Genomic DNA, 18,098 nt, shown 5'->3' with positions numbered 1-18,098 from the left:
ATTTACTACCCGGGTACCCAACCCCTATTACCCGACCCTATCCGAGTACCGACTGTAGGTCTCAAGAAATACAAAATGTCCGATTGGGATTTTTTTTAACCACAGCACTTGCAAAACATATTTAGATACATGTATTAAACTATCTGGTCATTCATACACTGAAGGTGAAACCATATGAAAAGTCAGAAGGAAAGGGTGCATAGTCAGAAAGAAATGCGAACATTAGTTACTTGTAGTGTAACCATAGAGTTCCAGATATTTTTTGTCATTAAACAATATATCACGTGACTAACCACGCGTCCGGGTAGTCCTGTGGATACCGGGTCCTACTCAGTCCCCACCCGACCCGAGTTACCCGCCCCAGCCCTAATAGACAGCTGTGTCGGACAGATGGAAATTTGTATCACTATAGATGGAAGTACTTGATGCGTTTCAAATCTTATTTCGTTTTACGATTCATTTTATACATGTAACCTAGCACAACCACACCCGACTTCCTGATTTTCAAGCGATTTACTCGAAATAACTCAATTAAGTTGTTCGTTTGTGGTTTGTGATTGTTCTTAATGTCATGTGTGTATGTAAGATTATGGAGTAATTAGTCAATAATAACGTTGGCCCATCTTTGCCATGCCCGGCAAGGCCCGACTTTTCATTAATCCCGAATGTCATTCACAACTCGGTCAGTGGTAAACACTCCATCCGTTCCCACGTCCTGGATCCGCTTCAGTCCATTCAATACTTAGAACAGGAGAACGTTGTTCCGGGTGCATACAAAGCTCCGCACCGCGCATATAGAAATCATATTGTTATGCAATATAAGCAACCCACAGTGTTCGGAGCTGTCAATTGACCCGGACACAAAACAAAGTGCTCTCCCTTGTTCCTGCGCCCTCTAGCGTCGTCTGCAAACGAGTGGAATCTGTGTTTGGAACAGGATGGCTGAAACATTTCTTCCTCACTACGCTGATGGTGAAGTGGTGAAAGGGTTTGGTCGTGGCAGCAAGGAGCTCGGTATTCCAACAGGTAATGTGATATGATCGCAGCGAAAGGAGTATACTTAGAAATGAAATAACTAGGCCCTCAATGACGAGAGAAACCTGACTGCCGTGAGAAATTTCTAGATAGTTTTTCATGGTGATTGACTCAGTTATATATGTAGTGACAGCCGTGATCCGGTAAAAACAAGTTTGTCTGTTATGCCTTTGATAATCACTGACACATATCTCAAATGTACATTGTGGTTTTATAAATAGGTTAGCCAGATATTAAGTGGATATGCGAGGTCAAAATATTATGTAAACAGTCATTTGTGCCGAAAAGGTCGTTGTGTATACACTATACAGAAATGACCCCAGCCAGAAATGTACCCTTACTCATGTTAATGAGTCCATTCCACCTGGGGTATATATCTGTAGCTGACAGCGACCCCTTCAGTGTCATTTGTGTCTTGTGTACACGCTATTGGCAATATAAATGGGAACGAGGTGACTTTTGAGTGGTTTTTGATTCAACTGAGTTTGAAACATGTAGAAGGCTGGCCTTTTCCCTTAAGACTCATCCTGACACTACATTATATCTGTTTTGATGTGTCTGCTGGGTACTCGAGAGCTGTAAAAGGGCCCTTCACTCAAGAGGTGATGTAGGTCGGGTCATGTCTCAACTATACTATAGAAATACATAGAAATTTTGGTATTTGAATACCCTTGGTCTGAATTTTTAGAAGCCTGACCAGTCTTATCACATCCTTGTGAAAGTCAAACTGATATTTCACATTGTATCTTATCATTGTGGCCCCTTGCTTAAAGGGGCACTGATCTAACGCAATTCCCCGGGACTGGTTGTTGCCTTTGTTACTGTTTTTTCCCAGTGAGTACCCGGATGTATAGCAGAAATCTAGACTAGTTCGCGACCTCTGCTGCACCATTCGTAAGCGCATTAGTCACTTTTTTGGATACCGGTAGTAATAAGGGCGTATGGTCACATTGATCAACAAAATGAAATACAGTTTTCGAGATAATAAGGAAATGTAGGTATCTTTGTGGGTAGCATCGGTAATGTTGACGAAGTTTTGATAAGTCACTTGCTTGGTAATTTTGCGATTTTCGTTTACACAATTTTGACTTGCAACATAAAGAAAATAAAATACCATGATTACAACCTACCAAATTTATGTGTATAAATTTTGGGCAGCTTCCTTGTTCGAGGAATGTATCCGTGAATATCCACACAAAGGAACAATATCCCACTCGTCTGCAGCTGGACAAAGAAACTTATTCGATGTCATGTGCCTCTGTAACAATCAAATATTTAAAAAGATATATATCGTTTCAGGATATTATAACCCGTGTTCGTTTCTCAAATGATCACTTGGATTGCGCTAGGTGTTTCACATACCGGTAGGTGTCAAGTCTCAAGGGTCGGTTGAGAAAGCCCACGTGACAACTATTTTCATAACGTCCACGGTTCCTAAAAAATCCATTGAGTGATAGATAACAATCTTTTGACATATCCAGTTTGCAAGATAACAGTGATTTAGATAACAATGAACAACCAGTCAGTGTATTATCGGTTACCCTTTGAACAAGGTATGTTGTTTTTACATCTGTACTTCACACCATGATATGAGTGTATTCCCTAGGTTTAGTAAACCTACCTTCACGTGTAAACACTTACGTTTGACATATCCACTGTGCTAGATAACAGTAATTAATCAATCAACGTATTTTCTGTTAATCCTTTGATGACTAGGAACGATCCGTTGATTTACAAAAAAAAGTAAATCAACTGATCATTCATCTCTTGCTGGGCTGCCACGTGCATATTACATAACACACATTTCACCTCCCTTCAAACCTGGATTTAGATTGAATAATTACCCCAGACACAATAAATGCCAAATGGGAACATTTGTCAGGTAATCTAAGTGGTGCTACCACTAATTGTACCTGTAATAAATTCATTAACTGAGCATCAAGTGAATGACGACAAATACACAAGTGTAGTGTTATACGAGAAAACGTGGATGACAACAAGGGACTAGTAATCGTATTATCGACGCAATCCGAAAATGCTTTCACTGCATGGATACTTTTTTTAGTATTAAACTATAACCATCTGGGGTATTTCCAAATGACGACATCCGATGAGTTCCGCCGTTCTTTTTATCTGTTTGTTTTGGCTGAAGAAATTAATTAACATGCGCCCTTTGTCGAAATCTTTATAGATCACAGTTAACCAATCAGGGTTTATGCAAAATTGCGTAAAACAAATATTGCCTTCAGCCTCCAAGTTTATTTAACTGTCCTTGCAGACGGTAGCCCAGTCTCTGGTCACGCTCAGACCGTGTTTGATATTTGCAAGACATCAATTGCAGTAATGATACGAAGTAGGACCAGCTGTTCCTGGGTTTCCCTACAGACAGCCTGACGATCCACATTCGCATAGAGATGATTTCAAATTTTAGTTTCAATGTGACAGCTTGTCCTCTATTCAAGTGTGTTTGAACTTATCTGAATTATAACAGACTATGGTACTGATTAAGGGGCCCAAATTTGACTGGTTACCGACTTGTAACCCCCCCCATCAAGACCCTTATCTACTATCCACTGCTCTGTCAAGCCCTTGCTGAGTTCCAGGTGGTTGTGTAGAGGGGTTCTTGTCATGACTGTGCAGATTTAAGGGGTCACTAGATTCAAATAGTTCAAACCTCAAGGACAACCAGTACCCTTGTAATTTCAAATCTGGTCAATGTTTTTATTTTCCCCAAATCTAGTTATTGAACATAAACCCCTATTTCAGAATGAATTGTGGACTAGATGGATATGATCAATGGTGCCTATGTTTCTGTTGTATTGGTGGAAATTTGTTGACTGCCATGTTAAGTAAAGTTCACTTGCTCTTTATAGTCAATCAGGTACACTTGAGTTAATTACCAAATCTTTCAACAAACTGTATTTGGTCTATTAGTTCCGGGGTAGAATAGGTCTTCAGCAACCCATGCTTGCCTTATAAGGCGACTATGCTTGTCGTAATAGGCGACTAACGGGATTGCTGACGTGGTTGATGCATGTCATTGATCCCAATTACGTGGATCGATGCTCATGATGTCATCCACTCTATTGTCTGTTCCAGACTGGATTATTTACAGACCGCCGTCATATAGCTGGAATATTGCTGAGAGCGGCGTTAAACAAAAAAACCAAAAAACTGTATAATCAATTAATTTCGTGCAAGCCATCGAACCAGAATCTATTTTGAGGCCAGGCATCTATTTATTGCTGGCACAGTAGCAACTCACACTACCTTACCATCCCAAATTCTTCATTCATACAATTCAATTCATACAACATGTACAATGTACAATTCATACATCTGCAGGTAACATTTTTAGGTACCAATATCACACAGCGTTAGAAATTGGCACTAGTCCTGTAGTCCTTGCTAAACTACCCAATGGTTAAGGTATCACAAGGTCTAGTAGAAATTTGCCATTTTTAAGGGGTTTGCTATGTGTTACATTATTAGGACTAGTGGGCTGAAACTGATAGTTTCTACCCCTGTCACAGTATAAAATCGTTTTTTGAGACACAGCATCTCTTTTTTGGACAGAGGGTCAATTGGAGACCAAGCGTCTAATAGAGGAAATACAGTACATGTGTAACATCATCATGTTTACATGAGTGAGTGAGTATGGTTTAACGCCGCTTTTAGCAATATTCCAGCAATATATCTGAAACGCTGTGATATGAATGGAAAAACTGTTTAAAGCAGCGTTGAACCCAACTCACTCACTCACATATGGAATACTGTTAAAGGCAATGTTAAAACCAATCTGTTTACTCAGTCATTTAGAGAATGAGAAATAGAGATGTGACCTTCTTAAAATAAACTCACTAACTCGAATTATTTTCATATGTTCAGTTGACATGTTTGTCCACATTACTTTTGTTAAGGAACGTCAATGGCTAGGTAATATAAACATCGTCTCAGTATATTTTTTGAAAGTGATTTCCAAGGGACCAGTTCAAAAGTTTGATGTCGGATAAAAAACTTAATTCCTTATGTTTGGAGACATACCCTTAATTCTGAAAAGTTTTTGTCCTTTTTTTCAGAAAGTTTATTTACGAAGTGTGGATAATCATTTGTACGGTTTTTACCGAGCAAATCTGTCAATCATATATAACACACTGCACCAGATGGACTTATGACGGCTATGATAAAATTCTACATTGTGGAAAGACTTTTTTATTAAAGATAACTCCTAACAGCTTATGAATGAAAATAGGATCGATTTAGTTCAGTTACTAAATAGAACATTGAGAAATCAGGTTAGTTGATTTTGTCAGATGGAAAACGTGCAGGACCCTGGGGCACCCCTAAACTTAATTTTTTATCCGACATCAAACTTTTGAACTGGTCCCTTAGAAATCACTTACAAATCAAGTGTGGTATCCCTGACCAAAAGTGTGGTATCCCAAATATGTTTTTTGACTGTGTCTTTTCACTGAAATTCCAAGGATTTAAAACCCTGTACATGTATTCAAAACTGGTTCAGTTTTCCGCGCATTTCATCTGTGAGATCTTACTGCAAATTACACACTGGGGATTCTGGGTTAGAGCGGAGGTCCCCAGTAACCTATGCTTACAATAACAGTTGACGAAATGAATCCTATGGTCAGACTTTGTGCTATCATACCCCAATCATACCATAATATCAATCACTGGGTTGTATGGTCCAGACTGTATTATTTACATGCTGGGATGATTTAACTGGAATACTGCTGAATGTGGCGTTAAACAAAAACAATGTGTGACAAATCATAGTGCAATGAACTCTGATTAGGTGAACATGGTGAAAGTCACGTCTTGTAAAAAACTGGGGCGGTCGGTTAGCCTAGTGGTTAAAGCGTTCGCTCGTCACGCCGAAGACCCGGGTTTGATTCCCGACATGGGTACAATGTGTGAAGCCCATTTCTGGTGTCCCCCTGCCGTGATATTGCTGGAATATTGCTAAAAGCGGCGTAAAACCATACTCACTCACTGTTGTAAAAAAAACAACATCATCTTAATAATAATATAAAAAATAATGATATATGTGTGTATATTTCAGCCAACTTCCCCGAGGATATTGTTGAGAAGCTTCCGGCAGATCTGCCGACTGGAGTTTACTACGGCTGGGCCAACGTGGACGGTGGAGACGTACACAAGATGTGCATGAGTGTGGGCTGGAACCCCTACTACAAGAACACCAAGAAGACCATGGTACGTGGGGGGCGTTGTGTGCACAGATTTACCCAGCTCTGAATACTTGCGGGTCCTGGGGACTCCTGGTAATGATTTTTAGGGTGCCAGGGTGTCCACTGTACCTACAGCAAATGAAATACAAACTCTATGTGTGATGCCGGAGACGGTATACCGATATATGTCTCTGGTGATGTCTGATGCTTCTTTTTGTTTGAATCAAAATTTAAAGACTGAGTAAAGAAGATCTCACATGGACTATCTCAACATGGATAGTATTTTGTATCAGAACAGAAATATCAGATAAATTAAATATATATCATTATATGTTCCAGTTAAATCAGATAAATCAAATATGTTCCAATTAAATCAAATAAATGTGTTCCAATTATGTGATTTAATTGGAACATATTTATTGGATTTATTTGGAACAAATATATTTGATTTAACTGTAACATATTTATTTGATTTAAATATGTTACAGTTAAATCAAATAAATATGTTACAGTTAAATCAAATAAATATGTTCCAGATAAATCAGGTAAATATGTTCCAGTTAAATCAGGTAAATGAAATATACATCAATAGTCAGTGCTCTTGTGCCTCTATTGGAACAGTCAGTGACTATTGTTGCGTCCATTCTTTTCTGTTATGCATACAGGACGCAATATTTTGTGGACCCGTGAAGATTCTGGGGTAGAATAGGTCTTCAGCAACCCATGCTTGCCGTAAAAGGTGACTATGCTTGTCGTAGAAAGGCGACTAACGGGATCGGGTGGTCAGGCTCGCTGACTTTGTTGATGCATGTCATAGATCCCAACTGTGTGGATCGATGCTCATGATATTATTCACTGGATTGTCTGGTCCAGATTCGATTATTTACAGGCCGCCGTCATATAGCTGGAATATTGCTGAGTGCGGCGTTTAACAACAAACCAGAACCAATATTTTGTGTCAGGAGTGTGTGGTTGTTGTGTGACAAGACATCAGTGGCTATTGGGAACTATCAGTATCAAGGTGGGTATGGGTGGGGTGGAAACTCAAGATGGATGACAAGCACCTGCACTGAACTGTCCCACTGTAGGAATATGGACGTTGAAGACTGTAAGCCAACTCCTTGTTCATTGATACTATGGCTTCTACAGGTTTAAGAGAGAGACACAAGTCACAACAGGGGGGGTTTGTCCATAGTGAAGTAAAAATAGACTTGATGATCTCTGCTTTTGTGTGATTTTATCGTGTATTGCTGGATGTTTGGTGTATTTTCAGGAAACACACATAATGCACCAGTTCCCGGAAGATTTTTATGGATCACGACTGAAGATTGTAATGGTGGGCTACATCCGGCCCATGTCGACATTTGCATCTCTAGGTGAGAGTTGTCTCCCTTTTTGATAAACAAATTCTATTACTTTACAAAGATGTCAAAAGATGAGCCCACGACTCGCTACACACATCTTGTAGTAGTGCAGTTTAAAAGTAAACTTGATCCACATTAGTGAGACTTTGGTTTTAAGCCACTTTTAGCAATATTCCAGCAATTTCACGGTGGGGGGCACCGGATATGGGCTTCACACATTGTGAACCCAGATCTTCGGTGTGATGAGCGAACGCTTTAACCACAAGGCTACCCGATTGGCCCTTTAGCCACATGAAAGCCTATTGGCACCACACGCACATCTATGTACTGTGAAGAGTTACCTCTCTTAGCTGTGTCAGGATGTGCCTAGAATTTGATCCTTCGTTTCTCAGCACACTGTGATTGTGGGTTACACCCAAGTTATTAATGTGCACATGCCGAGACCATGCCTCTGTCCATCCCCAAGTTGAGTGAGCTTGTGTCGGGCCTTGCCATCGTCATCGAGGCAAGTGAGTTAACTTACTTTAAAAGTCCAGTTTCCACGTGAACTAGGCTGGAATTCCTGGGCTCGATCGTAGCGCCACCAGTGGTTATTACGAGGTATGTCCCTACTAAGCCTCCTTTATGGACCAATCAGATTCCACCTCTCGTATCACATGCATTTGTTTCAAACAAAACGGCGGTGCCAAGTCAAAACGATCTGATCGATAATCAAGATCTATATTGTGATAAAACAGGTCTTTAATCATTAACTGCATCAAATCAAGTGAGCACCTTGATTTAAAACATGAAAAGATTTGGAAAATATTTGTTGACAACAAGTTGGCGGTGCACATGATTTACAAATCCTGCAATCGATCAACATCTGCATGACAGTTTACGAACCGGATTTCAATTTCATTGCGCGATTTTGATTGGACTATGCATAGACTCGTTAGTCCAGCCATAATATAACTCCATAATATCAGCCCAGTTCGGCAAGGGTGGAAACTGGATTTTTATAGTCAGTTAACTCTCTTGCCTCGGGAAGTTGTGCCATCTAAGAAACGACTGGACTAATGAAAATAAATAGGTTTGACACATCCAAGGTTTTGAGGGGCGGTCGAGTAGCCTAATGGTTAAAGCGTTCACTCGTCACGCCAAAGACCCGTGTTCGATTCTCGACATGGGTACAATGTCCCCCGCCGGGATATTGCTGGAATATTGCTAAAAGCGGCGTAAAACCATACTCACTCACTCACTCCAAGGTTTTGACTACTTGTGTAAATTCCAGACTGTATGTCTAGATAAATATTGTTGATTTTGCAAAACATGCTATCATATGAATATTGTGATGATTCCCGACGTGGGTACAATGTGTGAAGCCCATATCTGGTGTCCCTCGCCGTGATATTGCTGGAATATTGCTAAAAGCGGCGTAAAACCATACTCACTCACTCACTCACTATGAATATTGACAGTGGTAGAGCGATTGATCAGATAATCAGTTTAGAGATTCGGTCGTGACCATCAAAACGATTATCAATTGCCGATATATCTAACTCAAAATCCCACATCACTAGTAGCTGAAACAGCTTGTGATCATCCAGGCTTGAGGCTACTGTCCATTTATCATTGTATCTGCATGCAGCTGGTTTTAATAGTATGTCACATCTCACTGGCATGGTATTCTGTGTCATTGTATGGCACTAGCTGTTGACACTTACCGGTATATCAAGGGTTAATCTAAGAATCAAAAGTAAGTGAGCTAGGCATGCAATGTTGAATAAACACATTTTTGAAGTTCTTATTTTCTTAAATTCAGAGGTTTCTTTACATTTTATTATGAAATTTCATTCAGTGCAATATTATAAAGCTAAGCAGTAAAACCTCTTACCCTTTATTGATCCTGCTATCAATGAAATATAGGTCACCACCTGTCCATAGCCATAAAATTAGTTGTTAATTACAATATGAATTAAAACCTCTTACTCTTTATTGGTTCATGCTATCAATGAAATATAGGTCACCACCTGTCCATAGCCATAAAATTAGTTGTTAATTACAATATGAATTAAAACCTCTTACTCTTTATTGGTTCATGCTATCAATGAAATATAGGTCACCACCTGTCCATAGCCATAAAATTAGTTGTTAATTACAATATGAATTGGAAAATTTATGATTCATTTTTGGGAATTTTTAGACATTTGCTGCTGACCTGGGATCGAATATTGGCCTCTCAGCAGGTTCAGATAAATCCCATAGTGTTCACACCATAAAAATGAACAATACTTACACATACCTTGATCACTGGATTGTCTGGTCCAGACTTGATTATTTACAGACCTCCGTCATATATTTCTGGAATATTGCTGAGTGAGGTGTTAAACAACAAACAAACAAACAAAAAGACAACATACCTTGATAGAAACTTACATTTTTAGTCCACTAGTCCTTATAATGATGATATATATCAAACCCCTTAAAATGGCATATGTGTTCTAGTCCTTATAATGATAACATATATCAAACCCCTTAAAATGGCATATGTGTTCTAGTCCTTATAATGATAACATATATCAAACCCCTTAAAATGGCATATGTGTTCTAGTCCTTATGACACCTGAACTACATGTATTAGGCAGTTTGGCGAGCACTTATATTACTATGGACAGTTTCTACTCATTGTATTGAGCACCCTAAATAATGATTTTGTGCCTTGTTTAAGGTTAAGGGGCCGTCGGGTAGCATGTGCACGTTAATAACTTAAGTGTAACCCACAATCACAGTGTGCTGAGAAACGAAGGATCAAATTCTAGGCACATCCTGACACAGCTAAGAGAGGTAACTCTTCACAGTACATAGGTGAGTGTGTGGCGCAAATAGGCTTTCATGTGGCTCAAGGGGCAATCGAGTAGCCTTGTGGTTAAAACGTTCGCATGTCACACCGAAGATCTGGGTTCGAATCCCGACATGGGTACAATGTATGAAGCCTATTTCTGGTGTCCCCCGTCGTGATATTGCTGGAATATTGCTAAAAGCGGCTTAAAACCTCACTTTCTCACTCACTCACTCACTCACTCACTCACTCACTCACTCACTCACTCACTCACTCACTCACTCGCTCGCTCGCTCGTTCGCTCAGTTGCTCGCTTGCTCACTCTGTTGCTCGCTTGCTCGCTCACTCACTCACTCAGTTGCTCGCTCACTCACTCACTCACTCACTCAGTTGCTCGCTAGCTCACTCACCCAGTTGCTCACTCACTCACTCACTCACTCACTCAGTTGCTCGCTCACTCACTCACTCAGTTGCTCGCTCACTCACTCACTCAGTTGCTCGATCACTCACTCACTTACTCACTCAGTTGCTCGCTAGCTCACTCACCCAGTTGCTCACTCACTCACTCACTCACTGACTGACTGACTGACTCACTCACTCACTCACTCACTCACTCACTCACTGTTTATTAAGGTTCATGTTCATGAACTAAGCCTGGTTTCGGGACTCCCATCCCACTTCAGCTGCATCGTGGGTAGAGTTCCAGGGTGAAGGAAACTCACTTTGAGATCTCTGATATTCATATGAATAGTCATCACATAATCCTAATGCATCTTTTTCTTACTGTTTCAGATGAATTAATTACGGCCATAAGAAACGATATATCAGAAACAGACAAGAAGCTGGATGAACCAGAAGTACAGCACTTTAAAGTCAACAACTTCTTTGCAACCTCTTGATGATGGCTTCCTGTAGATTTCATACACACAATCGTCCAACCTCATTAAAATCAGAACTTTGACAACCATACATATATATCTCTGCATGAAAATTAAACAAACCCTCCAAAGGAGGACGTGTTGGGTCAACCCTCTGTAGGAGGTCATGTCAGGTTAACCATCATGATTCGGAAAGTTGATCTCAAATAAAAAAAACACTAATATGCCTTCGGTTGTTAACACCTTTGGGTGAAGATGTCACGTCACTTTTCAGAAACAATAGAGGGGTGTACAAAGTTTCCACAACAATATTAATGGTTCTGCTTTTATTATGTTCCATTTGGAACTGTCCCTTTTTATTTGTTTTTGAGAGACAAAATTCAGACATGCACCCCTGATAGCTTTGCTTGCTTGTATCGAGAATTCAGATGCAGTGATTGGCTGATTCGAAACATTTTCTCCCGTTGAGGGTTTGCCAGATTTTCAGTCAGAGAGGTATCGCATCAGAGCAATTATTTACTCAGAGTGTCAAATTTGGAAATTTGGCAACATTGATATTATGTTTTACAATGGTTTTAGTTCAGAAATATTATGGTGTATATTTATTTCAAAACATGAATCAATATTCCACTTGAGTGTTTTACCAATATGTGCCGGAACTGCTTTCAACAGCATCAATGAGGCGAAGATCAGTAACGTGTGATGTGTGTAACATTCAAATTTTCTTGTCAAATAATAATTTGATCTCATCTTGTGATAACTGGTGACCTGTGTCCAAATTGACAGTTACTAACAGTTTGGATAATTTATTTCCCTCTAGCAAGTTTCAACTTTGTGAATTAGACAAGACTTTGCAGATGGAACTGATTTAGCCAAAACTTTTCAGGCGTAAGGAATATAGCCGAGACTTTGCAGGTGTAACTGATTTAGCCGATTTAGCAGATGTAATTGATTTAACCAGGACTATGCAGGTGTAACAGATTGAGCCTAGACTTGGCAGGTGTAACTGATTTAGCCAAAACTCTGTGTGTTGACTTTGCAGGTATAAGGAATATAGCCGAGACTTTGCAGGTGTAACTGATTTAGCCGATTTAGCAGATGTAATTGATTTAGCCAGGACTATGCAGGTGTATCAGTTTGAGCCTAGACTTGGCAGGTGTAACTGATTTAGCCAAAACTCTGCGTGTTGCAACTTCTTGAGCTGAGACTATGCAGGCGTAACAGATTTAGCCGAGACTCTGCAGTGTAACAGATTTTGATAAGACTCGACGGGTATAACGGATATTGCCAAGACTTTGCAAGTGTTAGGCTCAATCTTCCACTTGTCAGTGAGTGTCAGGTAGATGGGTAATCTTTCAGCATTGAGCCTCAGAATGTATACGATCTGATGTACGAGAATCTCTGTAAATTAGAATCGATAGATTGTTGAGCCTCTGATTGTGTATGAAGTAATGTATCATGTGCGATCTGGTATTATGGTACCTTGCTCGATCCGATATGTATCATGATACGTGCATGTGCTCTCATCTGTGGTGCTTATGACATATTTTTCAAGCACAGGATGTGCCAGATACCTGGCACACCAACGATTTACAGTTGGCAGTGTCACATGTGGCACAGTGGATAAAAATATTTACGTTTTCGCTTCTAATTTGTGTGTGGGATAACAGTTATTGAAGCAAACATTTAGGTTTACTCAGTGTACGACTGTAATGAATACTTTCCCTAGAAGTAAAAATTTGCATCAGTGTATCATCCCACACCTACCAAAAAGCAGACCTTTAAAAATAATTCTGCTTGAAATTTTGTGACCTCAAACTTGCATCTAGTCATATGTGGCTCTAAGTGTGTGGCACTTTAGTGCAATAGTCACACATTAGAGTTTATGCATGTGGAGCCTTCATTCCATCAATAAGTAAAGATCTGTAAGGAAATACAGGTACCGTATTCGACGTAATAAGCGCCCCGCTCTAATAAGCGCCCACGGCGATATTTGCAAATATATTGGCTAGTGAACAATCCCAATTAGCACCCCTTCCGATTGAAGACTTATTTATGCACCCTTAATTATGGGCAATTAAATTCTGGAAAAATACATCTGTCGTATTTAAACATTTTAGGCTGTCAGCATAAAGCACGAAAAAAAAATTCAACTCTGTTATTTTCACCAAATTAGTATTTTGATAAGAGCCCCCTATTTCTAATTTTGAGAGAGCCCTGGGCACTTATTACATCAAATACGGTATGCATGCTGACAAGCCTAAATTGGATAATCATGCACCGTCTTATTTTCTTGCTTTTTAGGCAACTTAAATTTAAAGGGACAGGACGTTGACCGTTCTGAAGCTTAGTTTATGAACAGTAGCCCGTAACCCCTGAGCTTACTAACTCTGCTCACCCAATTCTGTTTCTGCTTTGATTCGGGGCGGTCGGGTAGCCTAGTGGTTAAAGCGTTCGCTCGTCACGCCGAAGACCCGGGTTCGATTCCCGACATGGGTACAATGTGTGAAGCCCATTTCTGGTGTGCCCCGCCGTGATATTGCTGGAATATTGCTAAAAGCGGCGTAAAACCATACTCACTCACTCACTCACTGTTTCTGCTTCAGTGACCATACTGGTGTAGGCTTATCACTGACCAGACTTTTCTCTTGTTTGGAAACAAATGTACTTATCCTGTGCAGACGAGTCTAACCAAGCCTTTCGGGTGCTTTACAATTGTTTTGCATAATTTTATAGATATACTACTAGAACTGTGACAGTGACATATATACTTGTTATACAATATAGTTTTACTCATGAAAGTGACCATTTCGCTACCTTCCCCCAAGGCTTCGCGGACAGGAGGATAAATACGCAAATGGAAATAGTTTTTCATATTTTAGGACATTTTCTCATGATGTATGTTTATCTAAATGTGTAGACTCATCCAAAGGGAACAGATGAAAACACATGAACGGACTGTGCAAGATGTGACAACGTGACGGAAAGAGCCCTGGGTAGGAGAGTGGTTGGCTTCATATGACTGAGGCATATTTATACAGTAATCTAGGCTTTGATATACACTTGATTCTTGTCTAATCAAGCTGCCAATTAGTATTTTGCAACTCATCCATAAGAAAAACACACAAGCTTTCTCTTTAATTTTCATCTATTAAAAAACAAGACTGAAGGTTGGGTTTGAGATGTGACACTGAGAAATTATTTCATGCATTATCTAAAGTCGCAAAAAGTCCCTTTAATGTGTAAATCACAAACAAGTGGTGTGTATTTTAGAATTCTTTCAACCTGAGGACGTTAATCTCAAAGGTTGAAAATTACATGCTGTCTCAGCCTCTTCTGACAACTCGGTTCTTTTTTAAAGTTATAACTTGAGGGGGGTAAGGGAAGGGGGTTGTGGGGGAAGTGTTTGAATCATTCTCAGGAGCAATGTTTGTGGTTCTGCTTCATCAGCTGAAGTTGTTGAAAAGTGCTTTCGTCTCATTCTGAGGTACAAAAAACCTTATGGCACAGGGATGTTTTATTTATATTTTTTAGTGAAGGGACCAGAGTCCATTACCTGACCATGAATTACAGCAAGCCAACTGACCAAGGATTTAAACCTATTGTACACTCAAGGACAAAAGAAACATGGAACATATATATAGAAACATAAAGAGAAGTGTGTACGTCAAGAAGAGATGTTTCCAACGTGTACCACTTAATGACAACACGTACAATCAGTCAAGTGTTACCACAGGGTGTCTTTTTTCTTATCACGATATGCTGCATGTGATTTCCAAACTTTACACGCTAGTCTTGCGAGAGGCAAATTGTGCATCTCGAGTCATGGATCTATGACATCACATGTGATGCATTCATGAGCGTTAGTTCACACAGCGTAACAGCTCTTTGGTGCATCAAACAAATCTAATATCTTGTGAATATGAGTAATTTTTCATATAATAACTAACATGTATGCTATTCGCGTTTTTTTTGTCAGTGAGTATGGATGGGCATTTCAATGTTGGTTGGATGTAGTCAACATTGAGTGTATTTCTCACCAGAGGAGAAATGTCAGTTTTGTGTAAAATGCAATCTATAATTTATGTGAATTAGTTCAAACTATTTTTTAATTTTTACACTCCGCAGGACTTGCAATGTATATACTGTAAGTCTTGAAATTAATGCGTTTCCAAATTAATATGACTTTTGACCCCTAGTCGAAAATGCAACTCAATATTAATACGACTCCCCCTACCCCATCCCCAGTGGGATGATGCATATCTTTACCTTAATCCAACCTGACCTTAGTCCAAAAACAGCAAATAGAACTGCTTATTAACGCTGAGTAGAGCACTTCAGTAAAAACGATAAACAGTGTTTTCCTAAAAACAAAACACAGTTTATATGTTTATTCTGTTGACTGGCATAAAGGAAATTCAAAGGAAATAAGATAATTGAACCAACGAAAGTTCATTGATTGGTATGCGGAGAAGGTGTCATTAAACTTGAAGGCAGATGAAAAGACAATGTTGTAGATCTGAGGAGTGTGATGAAGCTTATCTGTGAGCGATGGGTCGTGTCGGCGTTTGACGCTTTGTTGTGTGGGGGACGTTTATCTGGACTGCTGGAGTGTTCAACGTTGTCTAGTTTGACACAAGCCGGTAGAGTGAGCGAGTAGGGTTTAACGCCACTTTTAACAGTATTCCAGTTATATCACTGCATGTCAGCTTAATGTGGGAGGAAAGCCCGAAGTGATGCAGGTCTCAGACATTAACCACTTCGGTGAAAACCACGAGCACGGTTATGGTTCTGACAAACCTAGAAACATAATCGGGGCAAACCGGGATTTGAACCCACAATCATAGGTCTCTGGCGTGCCCAAGGGATGCAACTCTGCACAGCGAATCGCGGCACCTTAGATGACTGGCCCCGGAGTCAGTAGAACTCTTAACCCCAGCAGTGATAACTCGCCGGATCCCCATTGTGTAATTCCTATTGTTTGATGACATTGTTACACACTTGTTACAACTGCTGCTCAATAAACTGTCTGTGTTTATATTTAAGTTGGTATTTCCGCTATCCAAAGTGTGCAGTGAGGCCGTCTTGTTGATAGTCATTTTGGAGACATAAATGCAAAGTTAATTAATGTGAGCAAAGACCACTTGCATTTTCTAATTTTAATTCATGCTCGCGTCAATTTCAAGATTTACAGAATTTGCATCCATTCTCACACATCTCACATTCTCTGACACATCATTTTGCATCTGGTAAAAGACTGTTGATATTATTTCGAGGTTCAGACTTATTGTGTTCAGCAGTACATGGTTGAAGGGTACTTTTGTTGAGAGCTGTGTAGTTGACCACCACACTAGTTGTATAGAAAGTAGTTTCTTTGTAGCTGGGCCGCCTTGGTTCGGAAAGTGGGTTATATAACATCTGCTGGTAATACGGGCAATGTGGACATAATAGTCAGTGTTAACCTCATTTATTATGTTATACAATGTTGCATATACACCAGTCTTAGAAACTTGGGTCCCTAGTCATACAAGTGTGTTCCGATTGTATTTGAATTTAAGGGACTGTCTCAAAAGTTCACTGTCAACAACTAGATTAAAATGTCTTCTATAAATTTTCCCACCTACCTACACCTTGAGATTAATGCACTGGATAATAAGATATTACCGTTTTCGACGAAAGGGCGCCCAGGGCGCTCTCAAAATTAGAAATAGGGGGTTCTTATTAGAATATTATTTTAGTGGAGAAAAAACAGAGTTAAAAGATAAATTTTGTGGTTTATGCTGACAGCATGAAATGTTTATGTACGACAGATATATTTTTCCAGAATTTAATTGCCCATAATTAAGTGTGCATATAACACATGAGTGCTATTATACGCGAATAAATAAGTCTTGGGCTCATTGATCAATCAGAAGGGGTGCTAATTACGATTGTTCATTGGCCAATTTATTAGCAAATATCGGCATAGGCGCTTATTACGTCGAATATGGTAAGTGATTCAGCAGTTGAATTGCAAAGACCAATTCAAATGTAATAAAATATTTCTTTTGAAACGGAACATGACATTTTATTTCAAAAAAGATTTCTTGGCACATGACTGATATCTAACTATTTTCTGTAATGGTGTTGTGACAACAGAACGAGACTTTTTGATTTTTGACTGGATCCACTGTTTTTGATCCGTGGTCTAGTTGTAGAGCGTCCGCCTGGAGAGCGGAAGGTCCGGAGTTCGATCCCCGGCCGCGTCATACCAAAAGACGTTAAAGGATGGTACTTGTTGTTACCCTGTCTGGCGCTCGGCATTAAGGGGCTAAAACAAGGACTGGTGGGCTCGGAGTCAGTATACTGTGTCTGAGTGGGGTATTCATGTTAAACTGCGGCACGGTATCTCAGTGAGCTAGCTCTATAAATCAGCATCAGTCCGAACTAGTACAAGCAGCCACACAAACACAAAACACATACACGTACATGCACGTCGCTATATAAATGCAATAATCCTGGACGCGCCGTTAAACCCAATTTCACCTCACCTCACCTCACCTCACTGTTTTTGACCAGATAGATTATCTGTCATGATCCCAGTATTCTTCAGCATAAATATTTGGCAATGCTAAAAACATGTCAACATTTCTTCCATCATAATTTTATTTGCCGCAACATCAGGTGAAAACAAGTTTTTGATATTCTGGTGATCAATCTTATGTCTGGTCATTCTATCCCCAAATCGCAAAAATGTGAGATTCATGGGATTCTTGTTCACCCAATGTATTAAAGAAACTACGTCTAGTGGTAGACT

At 39.7% G+C, this 18,098-nt stretch overlaps 1 protein-coding gene across 1 annotated transcript; it reads left to right on the top strand.

The window, feature by feature from the left end:
• The first annotated feature begins 921 nt into the window (after positions 1-921).
• On the top strand, positions 922-14,466 carry LOC139460664 (riboflavin kinase-like). The gene is made up of 4 exons (XM_071242144.1): positions 922-1,026; positions 6,113-6,264; positions 7,513-7,615; positions 11,217-14,466. The coding sequence occupies exons 1-4, from the start codon at positions 939-941 to the stop codon at positions 11,321-11,323; spliced, it is 450 nt and encodes a 149-aa protein (XP_071098245.1). The 5' UTR covers positions 922-938; the 3' UTR covers positions 11,324-14,466.
• The last annotated feature ends 3,632 nt before the right edge of the window (positions 14,467-18,098 follow it).

Source organism: Haliotis cracherodii, unplaced genomic scaffold (genome assembly GCF_022045235.1).
Source record: "Haliotis cracherodii isolate W230 unplaced genomic scaffold, xgHalCrac1.p SCAF_14, whole genome shotgun sequence".
Lineage (NCBI taxonomy): Eukaryota > Metazoa > Mollusca > Gastropoda > Lepetellida > Haliotidae > Haliotis > Haliotis cracherodii.
Note: the sequence above shows the minus strand (reverse complement) of the source record. Positions and strands in the feature narration are given on the sequence as shown.

What these genes read in the sequence shown, in the direction of transcription:
- LOC139460664 (XM_071242144.1), top strand. Translation starts at nt 939, where the DNA reads ATGGCTGAAACATTTCTTCCTCACTACGCTGATGGTGAAGTGGTGAAA. An exon ending in GGAGCTCGGTATTCCAACAG is followed by an intron (nt 1,027 to 6,112) that starts GTAATGTGATAT and finishes TGTATATTTCAG; the next exon opens with CCAACTTCCCCGAGGATATT. An exon ending in GTCGACATTTGCATCTCTAG is followed by an intron (nt 7,616 to 11,216) that starts GTGAGAGTTGTC and finishes TTACTGTTTCAG; the next exon opens with ATGAATTAATTACGGCCATA.